The sequence below is a fragment of the Eptesicus fuscus genome, chromosome 23, assembly GCF_027574615.1.
Source record: "Eptesicus fuscus isolate TK198812 chromosome 23, DD_ASM_mEF_20220401, whole genome shotgun sequence".
Taxonomy (NCBI): domain Eukaryota; kingdom Metazoa; phylum Chordata; class Mammalia; order Chiroptera; family Vespertilionidae; genus Eptesicus; species Eptesicus fuscus.
Window position 1 is genome coordinate 25,367,383 of NC_072495.1, and position 25,767 is coordinate 25,393,149.

The 25,767-nt window shown below is 58.0% G+C and overlaps 1 protein-coding gene across 1 annotated transcript; it reads left to right on the forward strand.

The window, feature by feature from the left end:
• The first annotated feature begins 383 nt into the window (after positions 1 to 383).
• SEC14L2 (SEC14 like lipid binding 2) lies at positions 384 to 25,683 on the forward strand. The gene is made up of 12 exons (XM_054712718.1): positions 384 to 495; positions 3,592 to 3,667; positions 9,846 to 9,889; positions 10,756 to 10,815; positions 11,082 to 11,270; positions 13,347 to 13,442; positions 13,634 to 13,694; positions 14,064 to 14,147; positions 17,664 to 17,770; positions 17,855 to 17,994; positions 18,142 to 18,311; positions 24,098 to 25,683. The coding sequence occupies exons 1-12, from the start codon at positions 442 to 444 to the stop codon at positions 24,226 to 24,228; spliced, it is 1,212 nt and encodes a 403-aa protein (XP_054568693.1). The 5' UTR covers positions 384 to 441; the 3' UTR covers positions 24,229 to 25,683.
• The last annotated feature ends 84 nt before the right edge of the window (positions 25,684 to 25,767 follow it).

Genomic DNA, 25,767 nt, shown 5'->3' on the forward strand with positions numbered 1-25,767 from the left:
CTGCGTCTGGGGGAGAGAGGTCCTGTGCTATGGAGGTCTGATCTTAGAAGAGCCCATTAGACAGAACTTCGATGGGGAAACTGAGGCCCAGGGAGCTCAGGTGTCTCGCCCCAGGCCAGGCCGTGAGCTGAAGATAAATCTGGGACTGGAATCCAGACTTCCTGCTCCTCCGATGCCCTCTGGCCTGGGCTTGGCCCCGGGCGCTCCTGCTGGCCTCCTGCCCACGTCTCTCTCTCCGACCTCAGGAGGGCGAAGGGGAGTCAGAGCATCCTCCCCCTGCTCCGCCCCTAGGGATCCTTTAAAAGGCGGGGCTTGGCGGCCGGCCAGCAGCCCCGGCTAAAGGCTGGGACGTTGGTGACTCCGACAGCAGAGAGCCAGTCCGAGCTCCATCCGCTGCAGCAGCAGCAGCCACCGCCTGCCCGAGCCCGAGCCCGAGCCAAGATGAGCGGAAGAGTCGGCGACCTGAGCCCCAAGCAGGAGGAGGCCCTGGCCAAGGTGAGCCCCATCCTGGCCCGGCCCCGGCCCCGGCGGTGGCCCCTTCCCTCCGGCGGCGGCGGCGGCGGCGAGCCCGGGAGGTCTGGGCGAGGGGCGAGCGACCGTCCTCGGTCCTGGGCGGGCAGGCGGCCGCAGGAGCAGCAGCCGGAGACACCTGGGGCCCGCCGCCCCCCCCCCGCCCCCCCCCCCCGTGCCCGCCCGCCCGCCGAGGGGCACGGGGAAGTTTGCGCACCCCGGCCGGCCGGCCCCAGCCCCGAGCGAGCGAGCCCTCCGAGGTACCACCTGGGGAGATGTGGTTGCTTCGGAGCCCTTGGAGGCAGCGCGGGGCACAAAGGCCACATTCGTCTCGGGACTGGCAGCCGGGCCCCAGGTTTCCTTGCATTTCCGGGAGGATTTCCTGCACCGGGGGCAGGGGCACCGATGGGAAGGGCCCTGGACACCTCCTAGGGTGGCCCCTGCCCCCGGTCCACGTCCCCCGGCGACCTCGGGCCAGCCCGTCCGTTCGTCCTGCGTCGGTCTGCCTGCCCCCGGATGAGCTGGAAAGGAGGTTGGACCAGATGCTGTGCGGGGAGGTCTGGGATCCCCGCGGTGACTCAGGGGTTGGGGTTCCTGGGAGCGGAGGCCAGTCCCGCTGAGCTGTGCGGCCATCCCGCCCCTCTCCCGCCTGGGACTCGGTCTGAGGCTCTCTCTCTCCAGGCGAGGAGGTCAGCCTGGCTTTGCCTTGGCACCTGGGCAGAGGAGGAGGCATCCCCTCCCCACCCCCTGAATCTCCACTTCCCTGTCGCCCTTGGGAAGAGGGGAGGTTAGCTGTTCTTCTTTTTTTTTTTTTTTTAAATATGTTTTTATTGATGTCGGAGAGGAAGGGAGAGGGAAAGAGACATAGAAACATCAGTGATGAGAGAGAATCATGGATCGGCTGCCCTCCTGCACGCCCCACACTGGGGATCAAGCCTGCAACCCCTGGGCACGTGCCCTTAACCGGAATCGAACCCGGGACCCTTCAGTCCACAGGCTGACGCCCTATCCACCGAGCCAAACAGGCTAGGGCCGTGGTCGGCAAACCGCGGCTCTCGAGCCACACGCGGCTCTTTGGCCCCTTGGGTTTTTAGCAAAGGCCAGCTTAGGAGTACCCTCATTAAGTTAATAGCAATGTACCTACCTATAGAGTTTAAGTTTAAAAAATGTGGCTCTCAAAAGAAATTTCAGTCGTGGTACTGTTGATATTTGGCTCTGTTGACTAATGAGTTTGCCGACCCCTGGGCTTAGGGCGAGGTTGGCTGTTCTTGGAGCCAGGGCCGATTGGGTCCGGTCTGGAGGTTTGCAGGCTCCGTGGCTGGGAACGGTGAGGGCAGTGGTTGGCACACTCATTAGTCAGCAGAGCCAAATACCAACAGGACAACGATTGAAATTTCTTTCGAGAGCCAAATTTTTAAAACTTAAACGTCTTCTAACGCCACTTCTTCAACATAGACTCGCCCAGGCCGTGGTATTTTGTGGAAGAGCCACACTCGAGGGGCCAAAGAGCCGCATGTGGCTCGCGAGCCGCCGTTTGCCGACCACGGGCTGAGGGGAACAGAGGCCGAGGCACGGGCCAGGAAGGCTTTGCGCAGGCCGGGCCGCCCCATGCCAGGGAGGCTGGAAAGGAAGGTTCTGGGTTGTACTGCTGACGGGCAGGGGGAGCCAGGCAGAGAAGGGACTCGATCAGGTGGTGATTTCACTGGAACCCGGGGGCTAGGGAGGGTCCTTGGTCAGTGGCGGCTTCATGCCCGGGCCCTGGCTGAGCAGTGTGCCCGGCCGGGCTTCTGGCAGTTGTTGGGGGATGGATGGTCTGAGTCCTTGGCTGACCTGGGCCAGGGGCAGAGGTGGCTGGTCCTCCTTGGCCCCCTCTGCGGCTGCCCCGGGGGTCAGTGACAGGGAGAGGTGAGTGGCTGGGAGCGCTGGGCCCCGGGACGGCCTGGCAGCAGGTGTGCTCACAGACGGGGGGTGGTGAACCGTTGGAAGTGGGCGTGGCCAGCCCTCGGGGTCACTGTCCACGTTCCCCGTGTGACACTCCCTGCACCTTCCCACCCTCATGGCTTCCCCCTGGACTGTTCCCTCCACCTGGAGAGCCCTCCTCCCTCCTCCCGCGGCCTTTGATGTCCTTCAAGACCAGCTCAAATGCCATTTTTTAAAAATATTTTTTATTGATTTCAGAGAGGAAGGGAAAAGGAGAGAGAGAGACAGAAACATCAATGTTGAGAGACAATCACTGATCGGCTGCCTCCTGCACGCCCCCCGCCCCCCGCCCCCGACCCCCATGGGGAATCAAGCCCGAAACCCAGGTATGTACCCTGACCAGGACTCGAACCTCGATCTCCTGGTTCATAGGTCAACGCTCAACCACTGAGCCACGCCAACCGGGCTCAAATGCCATTTAAAAAAAAAAATGAAGTCATGTGAGACCACCCTGTTCCTGGCCCCGGTCAGAATCAAACTCCCCCTTCCCTCTGCTCTGCCAAGAACATTGCTCCCCTTCCATTGCTAAGTGAGGTTTGAGGGGTTGAGGGGGGAGGGTGGCGTGGAAAACCATGAAAGAGTCCATGCTCCGGCCTCTGACAGACCCGGGTTTGCGTCCAGCTCTGCTGTTTAACCTCAGGCATGCTTCTTACCCTCTCTGAGCTCCGATTCCCTCATCTGTAAAATGGGGACGGTGATACCTCTAGGGACTCTGAGTGAGGCAGGAATAGGGTAAGTGCCGAGTTCAGCGCTGGGCACGTGGGGAATACCTGGTCAATGACTGCGGCGGGTCCCACGGTGTCTCCCATCTCCGTTCGCGGAGAAGACGCCCGCCGGCCCACCCCGTGGAGAGGGCGGGCACGCAGCCAGGCAGGCGCAGTGTCTTCCTCCCTTCCACCCCCTCCTGCTGCCCGGCTCCCACTCGCACGACAGACAGAGTGCCCCGCGCAGCCCCGATGCTCAGCCAGCGTCTGCAGAGTTGACTTGTGGTGAAAGGGGGCGTGGGAGGGGGGCGGGGAGGTCAGCAAAGCCCCGGTGGAGAGTCCTGGGCAGAGGGCAGCGGGCGGGACCTGTCACTCACCCCGCTGCCTCTCCCTACAGTTTCGGGAGAATGTCCGGGATGTGCTGCCCACCCTGCCGGACCCCGATGACCATTTTCTGCTGCGCTGGCTGCGAGGTGAGGGGGGAGGGGCTGCGGGAGGCTGGGGCAGGGCTCGTCCTGGGTCACACAATAGCACCCTCTGGAAACCCCGGGCCTGGCAATCTGAGAACCCGGAGTAGCCAACCCTTAGGGGCAAAAGGGCCCCCGGCCATTACATAACCTCACCCTCCTCCTGGAGAGAGAACACCGAGGCTCAGAGAGGTGAAGTAACTCGCCCCACGTCACACGGTGCTTGAGCTGCAGGCCAAGAGTGGGGACGAGAGCCCGGGTTGGCTGAGTCCCAGCCCAGGGCTCTCCCCAGCCACGCTGCCGACGGGCTCGGGGAAACAGGCTGAGGAAAAGGCCGAGAAAGGCCCCCCGGCACGTGGGACGTCGGAGGCAGAGGCAGGTTTCGAACCAGGGTCCCGGCTCCCGGGGGAGGCTGGTGGGCCCCTCCGTGGCCTGTTGGGGGGCAGGCCTGCTGCTGTGACCTGCAGTGCAGGCAGCTTGAAGGTGGGGATCGTGGGGAGACTCGGCCTGAACCAGGTGGACAAGACCTCCCTCAAGCCACCGCCCGGCACCAGAGTCCCGAGTGCCAATTCTACTCCTGCTCCAGCCTGGCTGTGGCCCCTGGGCAGGGGTGAGCATCTGCCCTCGCCCCCTCTCTGACAGCAGGACAAGACAGGGCTCCCTGCCCGTTGTAAGATGTGACGTGGCAGAGCTCTGGGCATGGGGTGCCACGTCCACGTTTCTGTTCGCATCAGGGTCAAACTCAACCCCTGCCCGAACGCCTGACGTCCTTCTGTGCTTGACCCTCTCCTCTCCTGAGATTCCAGTCACCTGCCTTTCTCTCTGGTTCTTATGACATTTTTTTTTTCCTGTTTTTAAAAATATTTTTTCATTGATGTCAGAGAGGAAGGGAAAGGGAGAGAGAGAGAGAGAGAGAAACATCACTGATGAGAGAGAATCATGGATCGGCTGCCTCCTGTTCGCCCGAAACCTGGGCATGTGCCCTGACCGGGAATCGAACCGGGACCTCCTGGTTCATAGGTCAATGCTCAATCACTGAGCCACACCGGCTTGGCGCACTTTTTTTTTTTTTCCTCCCTTCTTTATAGAAACTTTATTACTAGACATAAAAATAATAGAGAATAAATTCCACTTTCTTAGATTAGCAGAGATTAAGTTGTGATGTGGAGCCATAGTTCAAAAATTAAAGTACAAATCATGCCTGATTGTTTATCTATAGACACAGGACAATCAGAGTGCCCCACGCACCCCAGATGCTCAGTCAGTGTCTGCAGAGTTCACACGCACACACACACACACACACACACACACGCACACACGCACGCACATGCACAGAGTCTCGGGGCTGGTGAGGAGCTGGGTTTCCCTTTTCCGTGCAGACAGGGAACAGACTGGCACATGTTCTGAGAAACTACAAGGCAGGTGCAGCCAGGAGAGCCACGTGGGGCTCTGCACCTCTGGAAGTGCCACTTGCCCTTTCCCCCCCAAACAATCTACAAACCCACAACCCCCCACCCCCAGCCGGAGGGCTGGAGGGTATTTTGGCCCAGCAGTTTACTGAAGCTACAAGTGGGTGGGTGGAGAGAGTGAGTAACCAGCAGGGCCTTAAAGGGCCAGCTGTCAGATCATCAAACCAACTACCCAACTGCTGTTAGGTGGAGAAGTGTGGTTTCAGAGAGCTGTGGACAGCAAGGCGGCTCTCTCTCTCTCTCTCTCGCTCTCTCTCTCTCTCTTTAAAATATACTTTTATTGATTTCAGAGAGAGGAAGGGAGAGGGAGATAAAAGCATCAATGATGAGAGAGAATCATTGATCGGCTGCATGCCCCGCACTGGGGATCGAGTCCGCAACCCAGGCATGTGCCCTTGACTGGAATCGAACCCGGGGCCCTACAGTCCACAGGCTGATGCTCTATCCACTGAGCCACACCAGCTAGGACGCTCTCTTTGATCTAAGAGGAGGTCAGCCTGGGTTCCTGCCGCTGGTCTCCCAGGCACCCCCCGCTCCCCAGGCCTGGGATCACCTCTCTAACTTTGCAGGACCATGGCAGAGTGGGGCCAGCCTCCTGTGCCAGATGAGAAAACTGAGGCTCAGAGAGGGGCGGACACTCACCTGAAGGCACACAGCTCCTGTGAAGCAGAATCAGGGCAGAAACCAGGGTCCCCTCCAGGAAGCCACGGCTGCCCCCAACGCCACGCCGCGCCTCCGCGGACAGAGGAGGCACCCCCTCGGCGCTCATCTGTGCCTCCCCTTTCCCGGGCAGGAGCTCAGGCTGGCCAGACTCTGCTATGAATTTCAATTAGGGTTTTTGTTCTCTCTCTCTCTCTCTCTCTCTCTCTCTCTCTCTCGCTCTCTCTCTCTCTCAGAAACCTTTCCTTTCCCCCCTTTGGTTCTAAGGAAGCATCTGCAAGGTGCATGCCGTGGAATAGCTTCTTCTAACCCAGGTGTGAGCTGGGGCTCCATCCCCCCCCCCCCCCCCCCCCCGCTCCCCACCAGGCAGACTCAGTGTCCCCCTGGCCGCGGGCCCTGAGAGCAGACACACGCGTCTCCAGGGCCTCTCCCTGCGGGAGGCTGGGCTCCGGGCACTCCAGCGAGGAGAGTCGGGTGGCGAGATAAACACAAGGAAGTGGTGGAACCCTCGGAGCGGGCAGAGCAGGTCTGAGTCGCCTCGTTTTCCAGGCCTAGCGAGGGGTCACATGAGAAACCGGATGGTGGCTCCTGGGCGGGCTTCTCAGGCAGGGCCCTCCCTGAGCCACGCTTCTTACACTTCTTCCTTTATTTTTATTACCTTTTTGACATTTGTTTGTTTATTTGTTTGTTTGGTTGGTTTTTGGTTAATCCTCACCAAGGATACTTTTCCATTGATTTTTTTAAAAAATATATTTCATTGATTCTTTACAGAGAGGAAGAGAGAGGGATAGAGAGTTAGAAACATCGATGAGAGAGAAACATCGATCAGCTGCCTCCTGCACACCCCACTACTGGGGATGTGCCCGCAACCAAGGTACATGCCCTTGACCGGAATCGAACCCGGGACCTTTCAGCCTGCAGGCCGACGCTCTATCCACTGAGCCACACCGGTTTCGGCTCCATTGATTTTTTTTGAAGAGCGTGGAAGGGAGACGGAGAGACACCGAGAGAGAAACATCCATGTGAGAGGGACGCATCGATTGGTTGCCTCCCACACGCACCCCGACCAGGGCGGGGAATCGAGCCCTGCAACCGAGGTACGTGCCCTGGACCGGAATCGAACCCGGGACCCTGCAGTCCTCGGGCCGGCGCTCTATCCACTGAGCCACACCGGCCAGGGCCCAAGTCACCCTCTGAGCTGCCCCTGCCCAGGGCAGCAGGAGCCCCCGGAGGGGCCTGACTCAGCAGGTGTGGGGAGGGACCAGGCCAGGTGCTGCCGGAGCCAAGGGGCAGCTGAGGGAGGGCCCGCGAAGCCCCTGGATGTTGGACCCGGGCAGATAAGGGTTCCCCGAGAGCCACCCTGAGATAAGGGGGCTCACAGTCCACCGCCACTCCTGTTCGCTGGGAAGATAAGGTCTCTTCGCACAGCGAGGGGTGTCCCTCCTCCGGAGGATTCCCCACTTCCACATGCTCCCCGTCACGATAGCAGGCTGCCTCGCATCTGCCACGTGTTTCTAGCTCCTTAGGTGATCCCGTCGGGGAAGTGCCGTCTCTTGTTCAAGGTCAGGCAGGGATGGGGAGAGGCTGAGGTGCAACCTTGGATTCTGCTCCTCTCAGAGCCGCCCCCTGCTGCCACGCTGGCACATGATGGGCCGTCCAGAGCGAGGACTGTGCAGTTCTGCACACGTGTGTCCAGCGCCGAGGAAAGGCGGGGCGAGGGGTCAGGCCTTTCGGGGCATCCTGAGTGCCCTGAATTTCACGAGAACAGTCAGGGAATATGCTTGGGCACCCCTGCGAGCAGCGCTTAAAGGGCCAGAGAGCAGCAGCCCGGCCGGTGTGGCTCAGTGGTTGAGCGTCGACCTATGCACCAGGAGGTCACGGTTAGATTCCCAGCCAGGGCACATGCCCGGGTTGTGGGCTCCATCCCCAGTATGGGGCGTGCAGGAGGCAGCCGGTCAATGATTCTCTCTCATCATTGAAGTTTCTAGCTCTCTCTCCCTCTCTCTTACTCTCTGAAACCAATAATATATATATATTTGTGTTTTTTTAAAGAAAAGGACCAGCCCTGGTCAGTTTTGCTCAGTGGATAGAGCATTGAAGGGTCCCGGGTTCGATTCTGGTCAAGGGCACATGCCCAGGTTGCAGGCTTGATCCCCAGTGTGGGGTGTGCAGGAGACAGCCGATCAATGGTTCTCTCTCATCATTGATGTTTCTATCTCTCTTTCCCTCTCTCTTCCTCTCTGAAATCAATAAAAATATATTAAAAAAAAAAAAAAAAGGCCAGAGGACAGCCTCTGTGGCCCAGGCTCCAGGGCCGTCCAGCAGATGTTGGTGTTGGTCAGATCCACAGAGGACACACAGCTGGGAGGGACCGTTCATAGGTCAGATGACAGAATTGGTCAGAATCTGTTTCTCCCAGACTCTTTAAACGAAGGATGGAATGAAGCTGACGGGCAACAAGATGAAATCGGATCGGGGTGGAGCCAGAAAACCACCTCGCCACATCGGGGGTGAAGGCTTAGCGGCAGGACGGCTGAGAAGGATGCGGGGGTTCCGTGGACTCTGAGTTCCCCCTGCGTGAAGAGTGGGACCATTGCCAAGAAGGGTCCTTGGGCTTTTACTGGAGAAGGGCAGGCAGCACCTGGCGCCGTGCTCAGCTCGGTTCAACGCGATGGAAGAGGGGCTCTGAGTGATGTGGGTGAACTTGAGCCCGAGCTGTGAGGAATGGCGGAAGGACCCACGGATGGGCAGCGTTAGGGCAGAGGAGGGGACTCGGGGGGCTGCACCGTCGTTGCCAGTCTTGGGAAGGTTGTCACGTGGCTGACAGCCACTCCCTAAGCCAGTGATGGGCAACCTTTTGAGCTTGGTGTGTCAAACTTCGCCAAAAAACTGAGCATAACTCGGGTAGTGTGTCACTTTGAGGAAAAAACATGATTTCGCAAATGTTTCATCCTCAGGAGCAGCAAATGTTTCATCCTCGGCATGCGGCTGCCTCAGCGGCCGCGTGTCATCAGAAATGGCTACACGTGTCAGTGCTGACACGCGTGTCATAGGTTCGCCATCACTGCCCTAAGCATCGCCGTGTGGATCTTCACTCGGTACCGCAGGGAGGACTGAGTGCAAATGGCCACTCGGACCGTCTGGGAGCAGGTGGCTGTGGGGGTCAGGGAGGTCTTTGTGTTCGAGCTTTAGCAGGACAACTTTGCGGGGGGGGGGTTCGTGCATAAGATAAAGCTGGCCTCGGGGAACTTGAATGTGAAATTTTCCAGGAACCCTGGCAGGAGGGCCCCCTGTGTCCCACTGGGGGAGGCGTCTGTCCCTGGAAGACACGGCCAGGTCGACGGGGACCTCACCAACCCCTCCATCCTACTGGGATGTTCTGCCAGCTCTACCCCAGATGATGGGACAGCTATGCTCAGCTTTTTAAATATATATATATATTTTTATTGGTTTCAGAGAGGAAGTCGGGGGAGAGAGAGAGATGAAACATCAATGATGAGAGAGAACCATGGATCGGCTGCCTCCTGCACGCCCCACCCTGGGGATCGAGCCCGCAACCTGGGCCTGTGCCCTGACCGGCAATCGAACCGTGACCTCCCGGTTCATAGGTCAACGCTCAACCACTGAGCCACGCCGGCCGGCCAGCTCACCTTTGAACTGTGTGTCAAGTGCTCAGGATTGGGTGTTAGACTGTGGGAGAGATTAGCTTGGTGTCAGGGGAAGGCTACCTGATAAGGGAGTCCAGGGTCCACTTTCCCCGAGAGGAGATAAGACCCTCCACCTGACTGCACCCACTGGGGCTCACCTCTTTTGACCCTGAAGTTGCAAGGCTGCTCCCACGGGGCCCCGAACCTTGACCTGCTCTCCAGGGTCTGTGGTTTCTCTAGACGCCTCCAGTGAAGGTCCTCACGTGAGCTTCCACCTGCGGGGTGATCTGAGAGCCAGCTGGGGTGTGGACGGAGAGGAGCTGGCCCCGGAATGGGAACAGGGACGGGCTGTGTGTCCCCCGACACCCAGGGTGCTGGCCTAACCCTGACCACGTTTCCCCGTTACAGCAAGAAGCTTCGACCTGCAGAAGTCCGAGGCCATGCTGCGGAAGGTGAGCCCCACACTTACCTCCGGATCCCGTGGCGGCCGCCGGAAGCGCACTGGGCTTGAACGCCTTTCGCCCGCCCCGCCCACCTCCGTCGCGGCCTGTGGCGTGGCGTGACAGCTCTGAGTGTCAGCCAACCGCGGCCGCCCGATCCCTCTGGGAAAAGTGCATTCCCCTCCCTGGAGCCACGGAGCCTTCCTGGGCCTGGGCTGGCCGGGGATGCGTGTTGGCAGGGCCTTTCTTTGCGTTCCTGCCCGTGGCTTTCTCATGACGCACCCCTTCATGCTGTCACCCCCGCCTAGATGTCTATGAAGAGGTCCCCCTGTCCTGCTTTCCTTTTTTTTTTTTTTAAAGCAGAATGTTTAAAAAAAAAAAAGGAAATATTTTTATTGCTTTCCGAGAGGAAGGGAGAAGGAGAGAGAGATCCATGATGAGAGAGAACCATAGATCGGCTGCCTCCTGCACGTCCCATACTGGGGATCGAGCCTGCAACCCGCAACCCGGGCATGTGCCCTGACCGGGAATCGAACGGGTGACCTCTCGCTGGCTGGGTCGCCGCGCCGCCGCTGAGCCACGCCGGGCTGGGCTCCCTTTTTTAAAGCCCTGATTGTGCCCTGACCGGTTTGGCTCAGTGGCTAGAGCGTCGGCCTATGGACTCAAGGGTCCCAGGTTCAATTCCGGTCAAGGGCATGTACCTTGGTTGTGGGCACATCCCCAGTAGGAGGTGTGCAGGAGGCAGCTGATTGATGTTTCTCTCTCATCGATGTTTCTGACTCTCTATCCCTCTCCCTTCCTCTCTGTAAAAAACCAATAAAATATATTTTAAAAAATAAAATAAAATGAAAAATAAAGCCCGGATTGTGTGTTTGCAGCACGTGGAGTTCCGAAAGCAGAAGGACATCGACAACGTCCTAACCTGGCAGCCACCAGAGGTGAGGACAGAGGGTCCTGGCCTACCCCGCGGTGAGGTCATGAGGCCCAGCACCTGCGTCCTGGGTCTGTGGGGGGCCCGGAACCCCAGAAGAAAGCTCTGACCGTGCCAAGTGGGCCCCAATGGTCCCCAGGATGGGTGCCCACTGGCCCCCGGGGGCAGGCTGTGGAGGGAGAGCCTGGGGAGCCCAGAGGGAGGCCGTGGGGTACGGGGAAGGTGCCCGCCCCCGCCTGCTGACCAGGCGGCCTTCTCCGTGTCTTTGCCCAGGTGGTCCGGCTGTACCTGTCCGGGGGCATGTGTGGCTACGACAAGGAGGGCTCTCCCGTCTGGTACGACATCGTCGGGCCCCTGGATGCCAGGGGGCTGCTCCTCTCGGCCACCAAACAGGACCTGCTGAAGACCAAGATGCGGGACTGCGAGCGGCTGGTGCAGGAGTGCCACAGCCAGACGGAAAAGGCGAGTAGACTCGGCGCGGCTGGAAGCGAGCCGATCGCGGGAGAGGCGGTCGGTCGGCCACGCAGCAGCAGGGACGTCCCTCGGGGACTTACCCGCAGCTTCAGGGCTGAGGCCTGGGCCTCGGGATGGCATGGGCCAGTGACATTTCAAACTCTTCGGGACTGACATATGTTGCCAAATGTTAATTTTTCCCTGGAAGGACTTAAAAATAATTTTTTAAAAATACATTTTATTGATTTTTTTTTTTACAGAGAGGAAGGGAGAGGGAGAGTTAGAAACATCGATGAGCTGAAACCGGTTTGGCTCAGTGGATAGAGCGTCGGTCTGCGGACTGAAAGGTCCCGGGTTCGATTCCGGTCAAGGGCATGTACCTTGGTTGCGGGCACATCCCCGGTGGGGGGTGTGCAGGAGGCAGCTGGTCGATGTATCTCTCTCATCGATGTTTCTAGCTCTCTATCCCTCTCCCTTTCTCTCTGTGAAAAATCAATAAAATATATTAAAAAAAAAAAAAAGAAACATCGATGAGAGAGAAACATCGATCAGCTGCCTCCTACACGCCCCCTCCTGGGGATGTGCCCGCAACCAAGGTACATGCCCTTGACCGGAATCGAACCTGGGACCCTTCAGTCCGCAGGCCGACGCTCTATCCACTGAACCAAACCGGTCAGGGCTAAAAAAAAAAATTTTTGCCCGCTACCATGACCATCCTTCACCCCCAAAACCACAGGGACGGCAAAAATCTCAGGATAAAGGGCAGTCCTTTCAATGGGAGAGGTGTCGCTTTCCAGAGAACGTAACGGCATTCCTGGGGTTCTTCTCACTTTCCCGGGCACCGTGAGATCTTGGTCCGCAGACAAGTGTTTGGGCGTCGCGGGTGCGGATGAGCGAAGGGAGATTCCGTGTCGCCCTAACTCTGTATTTAAAAACAAACAAACACGGATGTCTGATCTCCTCGCCGAGGAGGGTGCTGGAGAGCAAGCTGGAGCTGCCGCCGTGGTCTCTCCTCCTTCCTTCCCCTCCGGCAGCTGTCAAGATCCAAGGACAGGGTGCAATCAGCGTGGGGCCGTGTCACCGCTGTCACCCACACACAGTCACTGAAGGCTGGTGTGAGCAGGGACCCCGCGGGCTGGGGAGGCGAAGAGGCACGAGGTTGGAATGCGCCCTGGAGGGCTTAGGCTGGACAGAGAGCCCCTCTGCGCACGCGAGAACCGGCCGCACACGGCCGCACGGGCCGAGCGCTCCGTGGTGCTGCCCACGGGGGAGCAGGGAGGCCGCCAGGTCGAGCTGCAGAACCCGGGGGCCCTCAGATGCCATCTGGATCCTCCCGGGGTTTACTGGCTGAGAACATGGATAACCAGGCAGGCGGGGGTGCTGCCTGGGCCACAGTGGGGTCCTGGGATGCTTATCTCCATCGGGAAATCCCGGGCCAGGCGCCAACGCTGCAAAGGTGAATTCGACCAAGTCCCTGGAAGAGCTCTAGGCCTCGTTTTGTTTTGTTTTGTTTTATTTTTAAATACATTTTTATTGATTGCAGAGAGGTAGGGAGAGGGAGAGAGAGAAACAGCAATGATGAGAGAGAACCACGGATCGGCTGCCTCCTGCACGCCCCACACGGGGGATCGAGCCGCCACCTGGGCATGTGGCCCAGACCGGGAATCGAACCGTGACCTCCTGGTTCACAGGTGGACGCTCCACCGCTGAGCCACGCGGGCCGGGCAAGAGCTCTAGGCCTTTGGGGAAGGGAGACACACCAAGGCCACTTGACCTGGGGAAGAGGTGAGGCCTCCCTCAGCCAAGCGCTGTGGATCAGAGTAGCCGGGTGAAGCCAGGCAGCGCCGTGCCAGGCCGGAGGGACCGCGCTGAGCAAAGGCCTTGCACGCCGAGGCACAGGCAGCTGCAGAGTGCACGGCCGGGGCCGGCAGGGGATGAGGCCGAAGAGGGAGCGGGGAGCAGCCCTGCCCGTATCCCCGTATCCGGGGGCACGAGGAGCACGTGACGCGATCGGCGTTTGCCCTGAGCCGGGCGGGCTCCTGCGGCGGGAGCCTGCGGTGACGTCCCGCTCCCTGTGCCCTGCAGATGGGGAAGAAGGTGGATAGCATCACCATGATCTATGACTGCGAGGGCCTTGGTCTCAAGCACCTCTGGAAGCCGGCTATAGAGACCTACGGAGAGGTGAGGGGCAGGACTGGGGAGGTGGGGATGGGGGGCGGGGCGGGGTAGAGAGTAGGGGAGTGGGCCCCTCTGCTGGGATGCCCTGTGGGTGGGCGAGGCGATGGGGGCACACGGGCTGGCCTGGAGGAGGCGGGGCCTCTCACGCTGGCCCGGAGGTCTGCGCCCACAGACTCGCTGCTTTGTCCCCACAGTTTCTGTGCATGGTTGAGGACAATTATCCCGAAACACTGAAGCGCCTCTTTGTCATTAAAGGTAAGCGGGGACCTCCGCGGGAGGAAGTCGCGGGCAGATTCGGGAGAGTGACACCTAGGGAGCCGGAGCAGGGAAGCGGAGGGCCCTGGACGTGCGCGCAGGCGGCTTTCCCGTCCACTCAGCGGTTAGGATGCACCGGTGCCTCCCGGCCAGCCAGCTGGGGGGAGACCCACTCGACTCTGCCCGCCGTGCAGAGGGCGAAGCTGGAAACGAAAGAGGTGCCCGTGCTGAGCCTCACGCCCCGGGCGGCCTCGTGGGCTCCAGGGCGCTAGGGCAGGTGCAGGCTGACACGGGGCGCCCCGGGCGACGCTGTTGGGGACCGAGCGGGCGCTGCCTCCGGCCTCACGCTGCTGCCGGCCTCTGTTCCAGCCCCCAAGCTGTTTCCCGTGGCCTACAATCTGGTCAAACCTTTCCTGAGCGAGGAAACGCGCAAGAAGATCATGGTCCTGGGAGGTGAGTAGCCCGCACTCTCTCGGCTCCGCAGGTGGCCTTGTGGGCCCCGCCCTCTGCTGCTCTGGTGGCAGTGGGGCCCGGGGGGAAGGCTGGGGCTGGGCTAGGGTCTTCATATCTGTTTTCTTTCTTTTAAGTGTATTTTATTTAGTTATTGTTAACCCTCACCCGAGGATATTTTTCCATTGACTTTTAGAGAGAGGGGGAGGGAAAGAGAGAGAGAAACATCGATGGGCTGCCTCCAGCACAGGCCCCAACCAGAGCCGAGGGACATGCCCTTGACCGGAATCGAACCCGGGACCCTTGAGTCCGTGGGCAGACACTCTATCCACTGGGCCAAACCGGCTAGGGCTTCATAGCTGCTTCCATAAGAGCCTTTCTGTCAGACAATCTAGGAGAAGGTGCTGAGCCCAGCATCGTAGATCCAAAGATGAATGGCTTGCCGGGCATTGCCATCCAGGAGCTTACAGGGCAGCAGGAGAGAGAAGAGCGGTGAGAGGAAGCGATGATACCCGCTAGAGAAGGCGCTCGCGATGGCCCAGAGGAGGTGCCCCAGGTCACGGGAGCAGAGGTTGCCTTTAGCTGGGGCACTTAACCAGGTGCCAGGCCCCAGACCAGGTGCCAAGGCTACGAAGGTGAATTGGACCCGGTCCCTTGCAGCGCCCCAGGCCTCTGGGGGAAGGGAGTCACCGAGCCCACTTGATCTAGGGAGGAGGTGAGGCGAGCGCCGTGGGGTAAGAGGAGCCGGATGAAGCAAGGCAGGGCACTTCCCGGCAGCGGGAAAGGCGTTGAACAAAGGCCTCGCGCTCGCCCCATGGCACCGGCCGCCGTAGAGTGCCGGGCAGGGGATGAGGCTGAAGAGGGAGCCGGGAGCCGGGAGCAGGTCACGGAGAACCCGGGCTGAGGGGCTGGGCCGTGACGCTGCAGGCCCCGGAGCCGGCGGGGAGTTCTGAGCAGGGGAGCACCGGGTCAGATCTCCCACGGAGACACCGCTCACTGGGGAGATGGTGAAGGGCAGATACCAGTTGGCCTCCGTGGCCACAACCCAGGCAGCAGGTGTTGCAAGCCGGGGCGGGGGTGGCGGAGACAGCAAGGAGGAGCGGAGGGCGGACCGAGGGCTTCTCTGGGAAGTAAAACAGCAGAGCTCCGACAGTGGGATGGAGCAAAGGAGGAAGAGAAACCGAGAATGACGTCCTCGTGTCTGGCATGAGTTGTCCGCCTGGTGCGGCCGCTCTGACGCAATGAGGTCAGCGGAGGAAGACGGGGGAAGAATGAGCTCGAGGCTGAGTGTCAAGAGAGTGTGCCGAAACCGGTTTGGCTCAGTGGATAGAGCGTCGGCCTGCGGACTCAAGGGTCCCGGGTTCGATTCCGGTCAAGGGCATGTACCTTGGTTGCGGGCACATCCCCAGTAGGGGGTGTGCAGGAGGCAGCTGATCGATGCTTCTCTCTCATCGATGTTTCTAACTCTCTATCCCTCTCTCTTCCTCTCTGTAAAAAATCAATAAAATATATTTAAAAGAGAGAGAGAGAGAGTGTGAGAGCCCTGCCGGTGCGGCTCAGTGGGTGAGCGTTAACCTAGGAACCAGGAGGTCCTGGTTCGAATCCCTGTCAAGGGCACCTGCCCGGGTTGTGGGCTTGATCCCCAGGGTGAGGCGTGCAGGAGGCAGCCGATCCGTGATTCTCTCTCATCATGGATGTTTCTATCTTTCTCTCCCTCTCCCTTTCTCTCTAAAATCAATAAAAAACATTAAAAAAAACAAAAAAGAGTGTAGATATACAGACATTGGGGATACTTGAGCCTGAAGCTGAGGTGAGAACTCCAGCCTGGGGATGTGGGAGCCGTCCAATGCAGGCAGCAGCGAGGACCTTGAGAACAGAAGACTGAGGGTGGGCAGAGGAGAGGAGCCCAGCAGGGAGACTGAGACGCGATCGGTCGATCGGTCGATCCGTCGTGGAGGTGGACAGAGAAACAGGTGGGCAGGGGTTGGGTTCATAAGGAGGCAGGGCGCACGTCAGGGCGCAAGGGGACCCAGCAGCCAGGGCCCAGCCAGGAGCCCGTTTGGCTGGAGCAGGAAGACGGCGTGTGTGGTGGGGGAAGGGGCTAGAAGGGCAGCTCGGGACTCGGTCGATCGCGGGAGACTCGAGGCCACCTCTGGACGTGGGCGTGGGGAACGGGGATCCGGGCGGTTTCTCAATGTTCACCTTTAGGCAACACGTGGCAAGGGGAGAATTTCCAAGTGTGCGGCGGCCTGGAAAGCCCGGGGCTTCTAGGTTCTGGTCTCGGCTCTGCCTCTTGTGGCCTCAGTGCCTCTCCCTGTGAGATGGGAAGAATTCCCCCGCCGGGATCCCACCTCTGCCGTGAGCTGGGGGAAGACCTACAACATCCCCGCCAAGGCTCCGGTGGTTTTGGCTTCTGGGCTGCCGCCACCCCCCTGTGAGCACGAGACAGTTAGGGTTCCTGGCAGCAGGGCGGTGCAGTCTGTTCTCCCACCCACACCTAAAACCCTCTCAACCAAACCCGCCGCGGGCCACGGCACAGGCTCTTCGCCGGGGGAAGGGAAGACAGCCACGCAGGCCGGTTGCTGGAGCTCAGCAGCACAGGTGACATTCGCCCCGAGACCGCACGGGTTGCACGGCCTCGGGCCCCTGCCATCCCCGGGGCTGCGAGGCCCCGGACGGCCTCTGTGGGTGTCCAGCCGGCATCGGTGGCGGAGTCCTCCGGGCTGTACCCCGTGACCTGGGGCTGCTGCCTTTCTGTGGCTTCTGGCGTCAGCAGGGAAAGGTTGCCGCTGTCAAAATATTGTTCTTGGCTGGTGTTCGCTGCGGACTTTGGGATGGCGGAGACGTGGTTCGCGGCATCGGTTGCGCTAGAGTCAAACTCTCCTAGTCAGGAAAGGGCTTGGTTACAAAAAAAAAAAAAAAGAGCCAAATCATTGGCAGCTAAAAACAAAAAAACAAAAATCAGGAGCAGATGTGAAATCCTGGCTGGGGTTGAGCCAAGAGAACCCATGTTCAGGGGTCGCCCTACAGTGATGGGTGCATTCATTCAGTCACAACTGAGCACGCTGTGTGTAGCGAAAGTGGGGGTGGGGGGATGGGGCGAGGTGCATGGTGTGTCTGCACATGCTGTTCCCTCTGCAGGGCGTGCCCTTCCCTCCTTGCTTTGTCCTCTCCCGGGTGCACTGCGATGTGTGCATCCCCTCCCTGGGAGGGATGAGCCGCTCTCCCACGTGCAGGGCCCTTTAAGTACCCTCTCAAGGTCGCTTCACTCCCACCAGAACCTGGCCAGAGGCAATGGGGACCCAGGTCCCCTCACTCCTGGCCAGGGCAGGGCAGGACAGGGCAATCCTCAGGGCCAGGGCTGCCCCTGAACAGGGGAACGTGCTGTGGGCACGTGGGTGCTCCGAAGGCCTGTTTTTGGGGGGCGGGGAGGGGGACGGCGGGTTGTTGCCTTTTTCCCTGCCTCTTCTGTGTAGACGGTGGTGACCCTTCTCTCTCCTTCCTTCCCTCCCCTGCCAGCAAACTGGAAGGAAGTTTTGCTGAAATATATCAGCGCCGACCAGGTGCCCATGGAGTATGGGGGCACCATGACCGATCCCGATGGGAACCCCAAGTGCAAATCCAAGGTACGGGCCCCCGGGGGGCTGGAGGTGACCGGGGAGGCCGGCCCCCCGGTGCACACCCCGGCTCACGGCACGCTCCGTCTCCAGATTAACTACGGGGGCGACATCCCCAAGACCTACTACGTGCGCGACCAGCTGAAGCAGCAGTACGAGCACAGCGTGCAGATCTCCCGCGCCTCCTCCCACCAAGTGGAGTACGAGATCCTCTTCCCGGGCTGCGTCCTCAGGTAGGCAGATTCTGGATCCTTCCAGGAGGCCCGAGCCCGGCGGCCACAGGCGCGGGTGGCCTGGCTCCGGCGGGGAGCAGCCCCAGGGCGGGACCCCCCCGAGATTCCCTAATCGCGTTCTTGAAAGGGCGGCTGTCCCGCACGCAGGTGGCAGTTCTCGTCGGAAGGCTCGGACATCGGTTTTGGAATCTTCCTGAAGACCAAGATGGGGGAGCGGCAGAAGGCGGGGGAGATGACGGAGGTGCTGCCCAACCAGAGGTACAACGCCCACCTGGTGCCCGAGGACGGGACCCTCACCTGCAGCACCCCCGGCATCTGTAAGTGTCCCTGTCCTGGCTTGACGCTCCTGTCCTTGACGCCTGCCTGGGAGGCCCCTCTCTCTCCAGACACGGAGGCTCTCGGGCTGTTAGAGCTGCAGGCGGAACTCCCATCCGCGCGACCCTCCCCTGCGCAGGTGGGGAGACGTAGGACTTGCTCAATCGCGGGCTTAGTAGCTGGTTAATAGCAGGGTGGGACTCTCGCCCGGGTAGCAGTGAGTCACAGAGCTGGGTGATGACAGGGGACCGTTTCCTGTCTGGTCCAGGCCTAACTGGGTTTGTGACTGCGATCAGACATCCCCACAGAGAGGCAGGACTGGCTGGCGGGGTGTAGGGGTCACAGGGTGAGCAGGGTCCCGGAAAGCCCAGCCTCGACCCCTCGGAGCGTCGCTGGTCTCCAGGTCGCACAGCAGGTGGACAGGAAGTTTAACGCAGGAGGCGTAAGGATGGCAGGTGGGCATTTGAAAAGGTATTGCCCCTCGCTCAGCTTGGCAATATCGATGAAAATCCCCTTGGACTCAGCAATTCTACGTCTAGAAATGTAAGCCTACAGAGCTATCGACACAAAAGATGTAGGGTGTGCTTAGCAACCTGGACACTGGCAATACATCTAATGGCCTCAGTAAGGTCTTGTTAAATAAACTATGGTCCATCCACACAGTGGGGTATAACAGACCCATTCATGAGAATAAGTGGATGCGTAAGATGTCTCGTACATGTTAAAAAAAAAAATAAAGCGTGAAGCATAGCATATACGGTACACACTCACGTTTGTTACTAAAAAGTGTGTACGTAGGAAAGAATTCTGGGGGATCTATGCTCACGGTAGTTATCTCTGGCCTGGCAGGAAGCTTAGAGAGAAGCGTTCATTTTTCACCACCACGGCAGGTCCTCGAATAACGTCGTTTTGTTCAATGTTGTTTCATGATAATGCTGGGAAGGAAAAAAAAAAAGTTAATTCCCAGCCGGGGCCACTGTCTGTGTGGCGTTTGCACACTGTCCTCCTGTCTATGTGCGTTTCTCGGGATTTTCCCACATTGCAAAGGTGGACACGTGAGGCCAGTGGTGTGTCTCAATTGTGCCAGGAGAACGAGTGTGAGTGCCCTTCACTGGAATGGAGTTGGCTCACACCATGTGCCCCGGGCTGGGGAGAGGCTCTGGTCTCCAGTGACCAAGGACTGAAATGAGCTGGTTGGAAGATGATGATCTTACTTTAGTTTTATTAATCTTTTAAAAATATATACATGCATCTATATTTTTTATTGATTTCACAGAAGGGAGAGGGAGAGAGGAATACAAACATCAATGATGAGAGAGCATCACTGATTGGCTGCCTCCTGCATGCCCCCTACTGGGGATCAGGCCTGCAACCCGGGCATGTGCCCTGACGGGGAATCGAACCGTGACCTCCTGGTTCTCGTAGGTTGATGCTCAACCACTGAGCCCACGCCGGTCAGGCTATTAATCTTTCTTAAATGTGTGTATAGCTCACATTTATTTCAATGTTTATTTAATATTAGAAGTGGCTGGGGTATTTAATTTAGAATGTTGGTGATGTATTTTTTTTTTTTGTGTGACCAGAAACATGCTGTAGAAACTACACTGAATGGCCAGATGATTATGATCTCTGAACGCATAATAATCTGGCCACTCAGTGTATATCCTATATCCTTGGTCGGCAAACTGCGGCTTGCGAGTCACATGCGGCTCTTTGGCCCCTTGAGTGTGGCTCTTCCACAAAATACCACGGCCTGGGTGAGTCTATTTTGAAGAAGTGGCGTTAGAAGTTTAAGTTTAAAAAGTTTGGCTCTCAAAAGAAATTTCAATCGTTGTACTATTTTTATTTGGCTCTGTTGACTAATGAGTTTGCCGACCACAGTCCTATATAATAAAAAGGCTAATATGCAAATTGTCCCCTCGACCAGGAGTTCGACCAGCAGGCAGGCCAGCCAACTGCCCATGTCCCCTCCCCCTGGCCAGGCTGGCCGGACCCCACCCATGCACGAATTCATGCACCGGGGCTCTAATATATATATAAACACTGAGTGGCCAGATTATTATGCGTTCAGAGATCATAATAATCTGGCCACTCAGTGTATATCAATGCGTCTATGGTAGAACTGGTTTCCTGATACGTTGTGTCAGAGCTCAGGGGTTAGGTGTGGAAAACCAGTGAGTTAAACCTGACAGCTAACTAGTCCTCACGCAAGTGACTCAACCTTCCCGGGCTTCCATTTCCTGATGGCCACGGTAGGGATCTGGTTCCCTGTCTCAGAAGGGCCCATGATGGTTACATGTGATGCGGTCTCGGTAGCACTTAGCGTGATGCCTGGCACACAGCAGGCCCTCCACACGCCTCAGCCACCGTTGTCAGCATCAGGGCAGGGACCCGGGGGAGAAGGGCCGTCCTGGAGACAGAGCCGCAGGTGGGAGGAGCCCTGGGCTCCCTCTCCACAGCAGCGCCACCAGGGTCTCCGCCCGGCAGCTCTCCTGGCCTCTGTGCTTGTCTACACCAGCACCCCCACCTCAGATTCTGTATCCTCGCCCACATCCCGGGCAGCTCCAGTCTCTGCCGCCACCTCCTCGCAGATGCTCTGTGATGCGGCTCCCCAGCGAGGAGAGCGTTCTTGTCAGTGAGCAGCTGGGTCCCGGGGGAGAAGGCATAGACTGTACATGCGCTTCAGCAAGAACAGGCTCAGCACCGGCCCGGATACGGCCATCCGCAGAGCATATGTCATCGTGTACATATACGCTTGACTTTTTCTTTAAAACAAAAAACCAAACACACATTTTTATTGATTTTATTTTTTTTTAAAATATTTTTATTGATTTCAGAGAGGAAGGGAGAGGGGGAGAGAGACAGAAACATCAATGATGGGAGAGAGAATCACTGACCGGCTGCCTCCTGCACACCCCCTACTGGGGATCGAGCCTGCAACCCGGGCATGTGCCCTGACCGGGAATCAAACCGTGACCTCCTGGTTCATAGGCGAATGCTCAACCACGGAGCCACACCGGCCGGGCCGTTTTTATTGATTTGAGAGAGAGAGGAAGGGAGAGGGAGAGGGAGAGAGAGAAACACTGATGAGAGAGACAAACATCAGTGGGCGGCCTCCTGGTTCATAGGTGGACGCTCAACCACGGAGCCACGCCAGGTGGGCTCTCTGAGTGGTTTGAGCAAGTGCCCCTAAACAGTTAAGTTTTCCTCTTCTCCTTAGAACTCGGGGAGTGAGCCAGAGCAAGAAATCTTAATCTGGGGTTCAGGGACTCCCCAGAGCAGTCATTATAAATCTTAAAGAACCAACACCTTCCCCTTTGTAACAATAGTGCCTTATTGTCCCCTTGACTACCCTGAAATATAATAACTCACACAGACAATTTTTTAAAAATCAGTATCACCTCCTTATTTGGAGAGATTAAAGGAAGCTAATTTAGAATACAGGGTGTCCCCAAAATGCAGACACACACTTGGGATAAGGACTCGTTCCAATGGGTTAAGTCTGTACAGAAACAGCCACCGAGCTGTCGGTGGTTCAGTGTGTACACATTTGTGGGGGGGGGGGGGTACCCTGTATCTATTTCTCAGTACGTAAACGAGAGGGCATGATTATGGCCAGTCTCTTCAGATGGGCACCTTTCCCAGTGGGAACCTCTGCCCGGAGGGTCCGTGATGGGCCCCAGAGGATGTGAGATTGTGTGAAAATTTCATCTCCTGATGAAAGCATCCGATTCTCACGGGGGTCAGTCCCCCAGCAGAAGTTAAGGAGCCCTCCCCTGGAGGATCTCTGGGGGCTCCCCGAGTCTGTGACTACAAGATCAGTGTGCAGGTGAACCATGCAATTCAGGAACCCCACTTCCCTCGGGCCCGGGCCGCAGAACAGCCCCTCCCTCGCTTCTGAGGCAGAACATCACGCGAGGCAGAGCCATCTCGGCGGTGCTTGGTCCGAGAGCGCGAAGCCTCTGGTGCAACGGAGCCTGGTTGCTAAGGCTTTGTCACCCAGGGCAGAGAGGAAGCACCCCTCTTTCCAGAGGGATTATGGGCCCTGAGAGGCCTCTGGCAAAGGGAGAACCAGTGACTCATCTTCACTTCACACCTCGGAGATGGAGGGTGGTGTATCTACCCTCAGTCTAAACTACGCATCCGATCTAGGGGCAGGGAAGGGGCCGGGTGAGGTATGGGGGTGAAATACACAGTTTGTCTGTCTGTTGTTCGTTTGTTTGTTCTGGGAAGAGTGGGAGAAGGCCAGGATAGGGAAGGGGCAGGGCTCACTGTTTTGTTTTCATACTCTGCTCTCTCGAAGGGGTATTTGACCGAAATGGAACAGACTCCCCCAAAAAAAGGGGGTTGGGTGAAAAGCAGTCTGCCCCATTTCCTCTCCCCGGAGGAAACCACTCCTAACAGGTCTTATCGAAGAGTCTTGTCCCTTCAGAACCATCGCATGTCGCCATAATGAGCAGGACATGCACACACACGTATCCATTCACGCCTGTCATTCGGTGTATGTTGGGAGGAACTTTTGAAATTGTAACACTTGTCACAGGGTTTGAGAAACATTCCTTGCATACAAGAGCAGGCGTGTTCAGGATGGTATGGCCCCACGCGAAAGCCTGCCTTTCGGAACAGGCACCAGAGCAGTATCATCCAGGAGCATTGGGAGGGCAGGCAGACGGAGAAGCAAAGCCCAAAGTTATTTTCCTATCTATGTGAACCCAAATGTTACCAACTGTTCGGCATGTTCTGCAACATTTTTTTTTATTTTTTATTTTTGCCAAAGGATAAACTGTGGACATTTCCCCCAGGCATTTCTTAGGAGGCTAACTTCTTTCCTTTACCATCAGAACAGCATTTCATCATATGGATTGCAATATAAACCGTTTAAGCAATTCTCCTTAGAACACTGGAGCTTTCCCAAGCGTTTCGTCTCCCAAACAGGGCTGCAATGCACACCTCTGCCCGTGTATATTCCCGGGGGGACACACTCCTGCTTCAAAACGTTTGCACCGTTTACCTTCTGTCAGAAACGGGCCAGGGCAGGGCTTTCCGGGCCCAAGTCAGGCAGCCATTCGGACCAGAGGGAAATTCCAGTTCTGTCACTTCCTCGCCGTGTGACACAGTGACCTCCTTTTTTATAGGGTGTAAGACAGGACTCATGCTGAACTCATGGTTATTTTGAGGAAATAGTGAAATAGCACCTATAGATGACCAGCCCAGTGCTGACTCACATAAAGAGCAATCCTTACCATTCCTCTGATCATTGTAACCACGACTGCTGCTATGCATGCTGCTCCTCACTTTTATGGATTGCAGAGGGAGAGGGAGACAGACAGAGACAGAAGCATCCATAATGAGAGAGAATCATCGACAGGCTGCCTCCTGCACAACCCCCACTGGGGATCCAGCCCGCAACCCGGGCATGGGCCCCGTCCGGGAATCGAACCAAGACCTCCAGGTTCCTAGGTCGATGCTCAAACCACTGGGCCGTGCATTCAAGGCCCAGTTCAAGCTCTAACTCCTCTAAAAGGCCTTTCACACAATTTCACTCTACAGGGCGCTCTCTTTCCAAGCTTTTACAGAAGCGGTTCTCGCTCACGCATCTGGCACTTGGCAGGTCCTATGGAACACTTTGTCCATCCAGGTAGATGAATTTGCAGGAGGTGAAGGGCCACTGCTTATGCTACCATCATCCTCAGTGCCTACCGCATGGCCTTGCTCAGTCACCAAAGCTCGCTGTCCCCTCGCCCTTGGCCGGGATCGCCTGAATGTCCTGTTTTCTGCCTCCCCTCAGATGTCCTGCGGTTTGACAACACCTACAGCTTCATTCACGCCAAGAAGGTCAGCTTCACCGTGGAGGTCCTGCTTCCAGACAAAGCTTCAGAAGAGAAGATCAAACAGCTGGGGGCGGCCACCCCAATGTAATGCCGCCTCCCACCGCAGGCCTGGCTCCCTCAGTGTCTCCCTGTCCGTTTCTATCCCCCGTCGCAGTCATGTTTCCAGCACCCTGACGCCCAAAGGGACTGGGGCTAGAAGAAAGACCTCAGCTTGAATCTGGGGAGTTTTCATTTCAGGATTAGGAAGAGGGAGCAGAGCAGGAGGGGAGTCTCCTGGCCTTTCCAGTGACTAAGGCGTCCCCAGGGGCTGGGCACTGTGATGGGATCTGTTTGTCCTGAAAACTGTGCCTACAGCACCCACCTGTGACAGCTGAGACAAGGAAGGGGGTCCCATGGGGTGGCAGCAGGGAAGAAATTGGAAAAGGGGAGAGACTGAAACGTAACATTTCAGCTAACATTTCAGCAAGGCCAGCAGCAGGGGAGAGGAACTTGCAACCAAATGAATCCGTAAGCCTAGATCATAATGAGCAGCAGCGAGGAGTTGCTGGAGTTGCACTGAGGGTCAGAGGCGCTTCTAAACTCTCTATCACTGAGGCTGGGGTTTGGGGGCTCCCCCCGCCCCATCTCAGAAGGTGGCCCACAGTCTGCACAGAGCTTCCCACTCAGGGGTACACAGCAGGTCTTCCCCTCACCTTGAGAACTTCAGCAACTCCGGGGTCCCTACGGCTGCCGATTTAATTACTAATGATTGTCATTGATTCAGAGCTTCCCGGGACAGCGAGCTTTGGGACCCAGCCACTGTCCTCCAATGCAGACAAAGCACAGGGAATTACCTCCAGGGATCCCGGCTCTGGGGAGGGAAGGGAGGCTCGGGGTGGGCGAGAGCCCTGAGGTTTCCAGCCTCCCATGGAGTAACTCTTCATGTGAGCGCCCCACACAAAAGTGGCCGGTGGGGTCCAGACAGAACTCAGTGAGGGCATTTGCCAGTCAGCCTTCCACGGCGCCGGCCGACCCGCTCGCTCCCTGACGGACCTGAGCAAAGCCTTGGCAGTTCCCATCTCCGGGAGAGGTGCATGGTGGGTGCCATGGGTTCTAGTGCCTGGCGGGGAGGCTGCCCGGGCAGGCGGCCAAAGGCAGGGCCAGCATCTGGGAGAGCCAGGGGCTGGGGGCCGCCCCACCACAAATAGCCTCGCAGGCCCTGGGCCCCTCCGCCCACGGCGACCAGCAGGGATGGCCATGGGGCCGCTCAGTGACCAGGAGCTGGAAGGCAAAGACCCTTCGAGCAACCATAGCACTTACATCCAATCCCACGTCCTGCAAACGCAAACCAGGTCCTGGGCTGCACAGAGGCACAGAGCACGAGAAGGCAGCCCAGCCTGGGGAGCTGGTCTGGCCAAGCGGGAGGGAGCAGGAGGAGGGGGGGGTGCCCCCTGAGCCCGCATGGGTCCCAGCCAGAACCTTCAGGAGGACATCCCGACCTTGGTTTACAACGCTCTGTTAGGAAAATTAACCGACGAATAAAGCAACGTTCAATGCACAGAAAGTGGAAGTCCGTGCCTACCGCCTCGTTCTTCGCTGCTCGCTCACCACCACCCAGAGCCCCGAGCTTAGCGACATCTTTCCGCCA

What these genes read in the sequence shown, in the direction of transcription:
- SEC14L2 (XM_054712718.1), top strand. Translation starts at nt 442, where the DNA reads ATGAGCGGAAGAGTCGGCGACCTGAGCCCCAAGCAGGAGGAGGCCCTG. An exon ending in AGGAGGAGGCCCTGGCCAAG is followed by an intron (nt 496 to 3,591) that starts GTGAGCCCCATC and finishes CTCTCCCTACAG; the next exon opens with TTTCGGGAGAATGTCCGGGA. An exon ending in TCTGCTGCGCTGGCTGCGAG is followed by an intron (nt 3,668 to 9,845) that starts GTGAGGGGGGAG and finishes TCCCCGTTACAG; the next exon opens with CAAGAAGCTTCGACCTGCAG.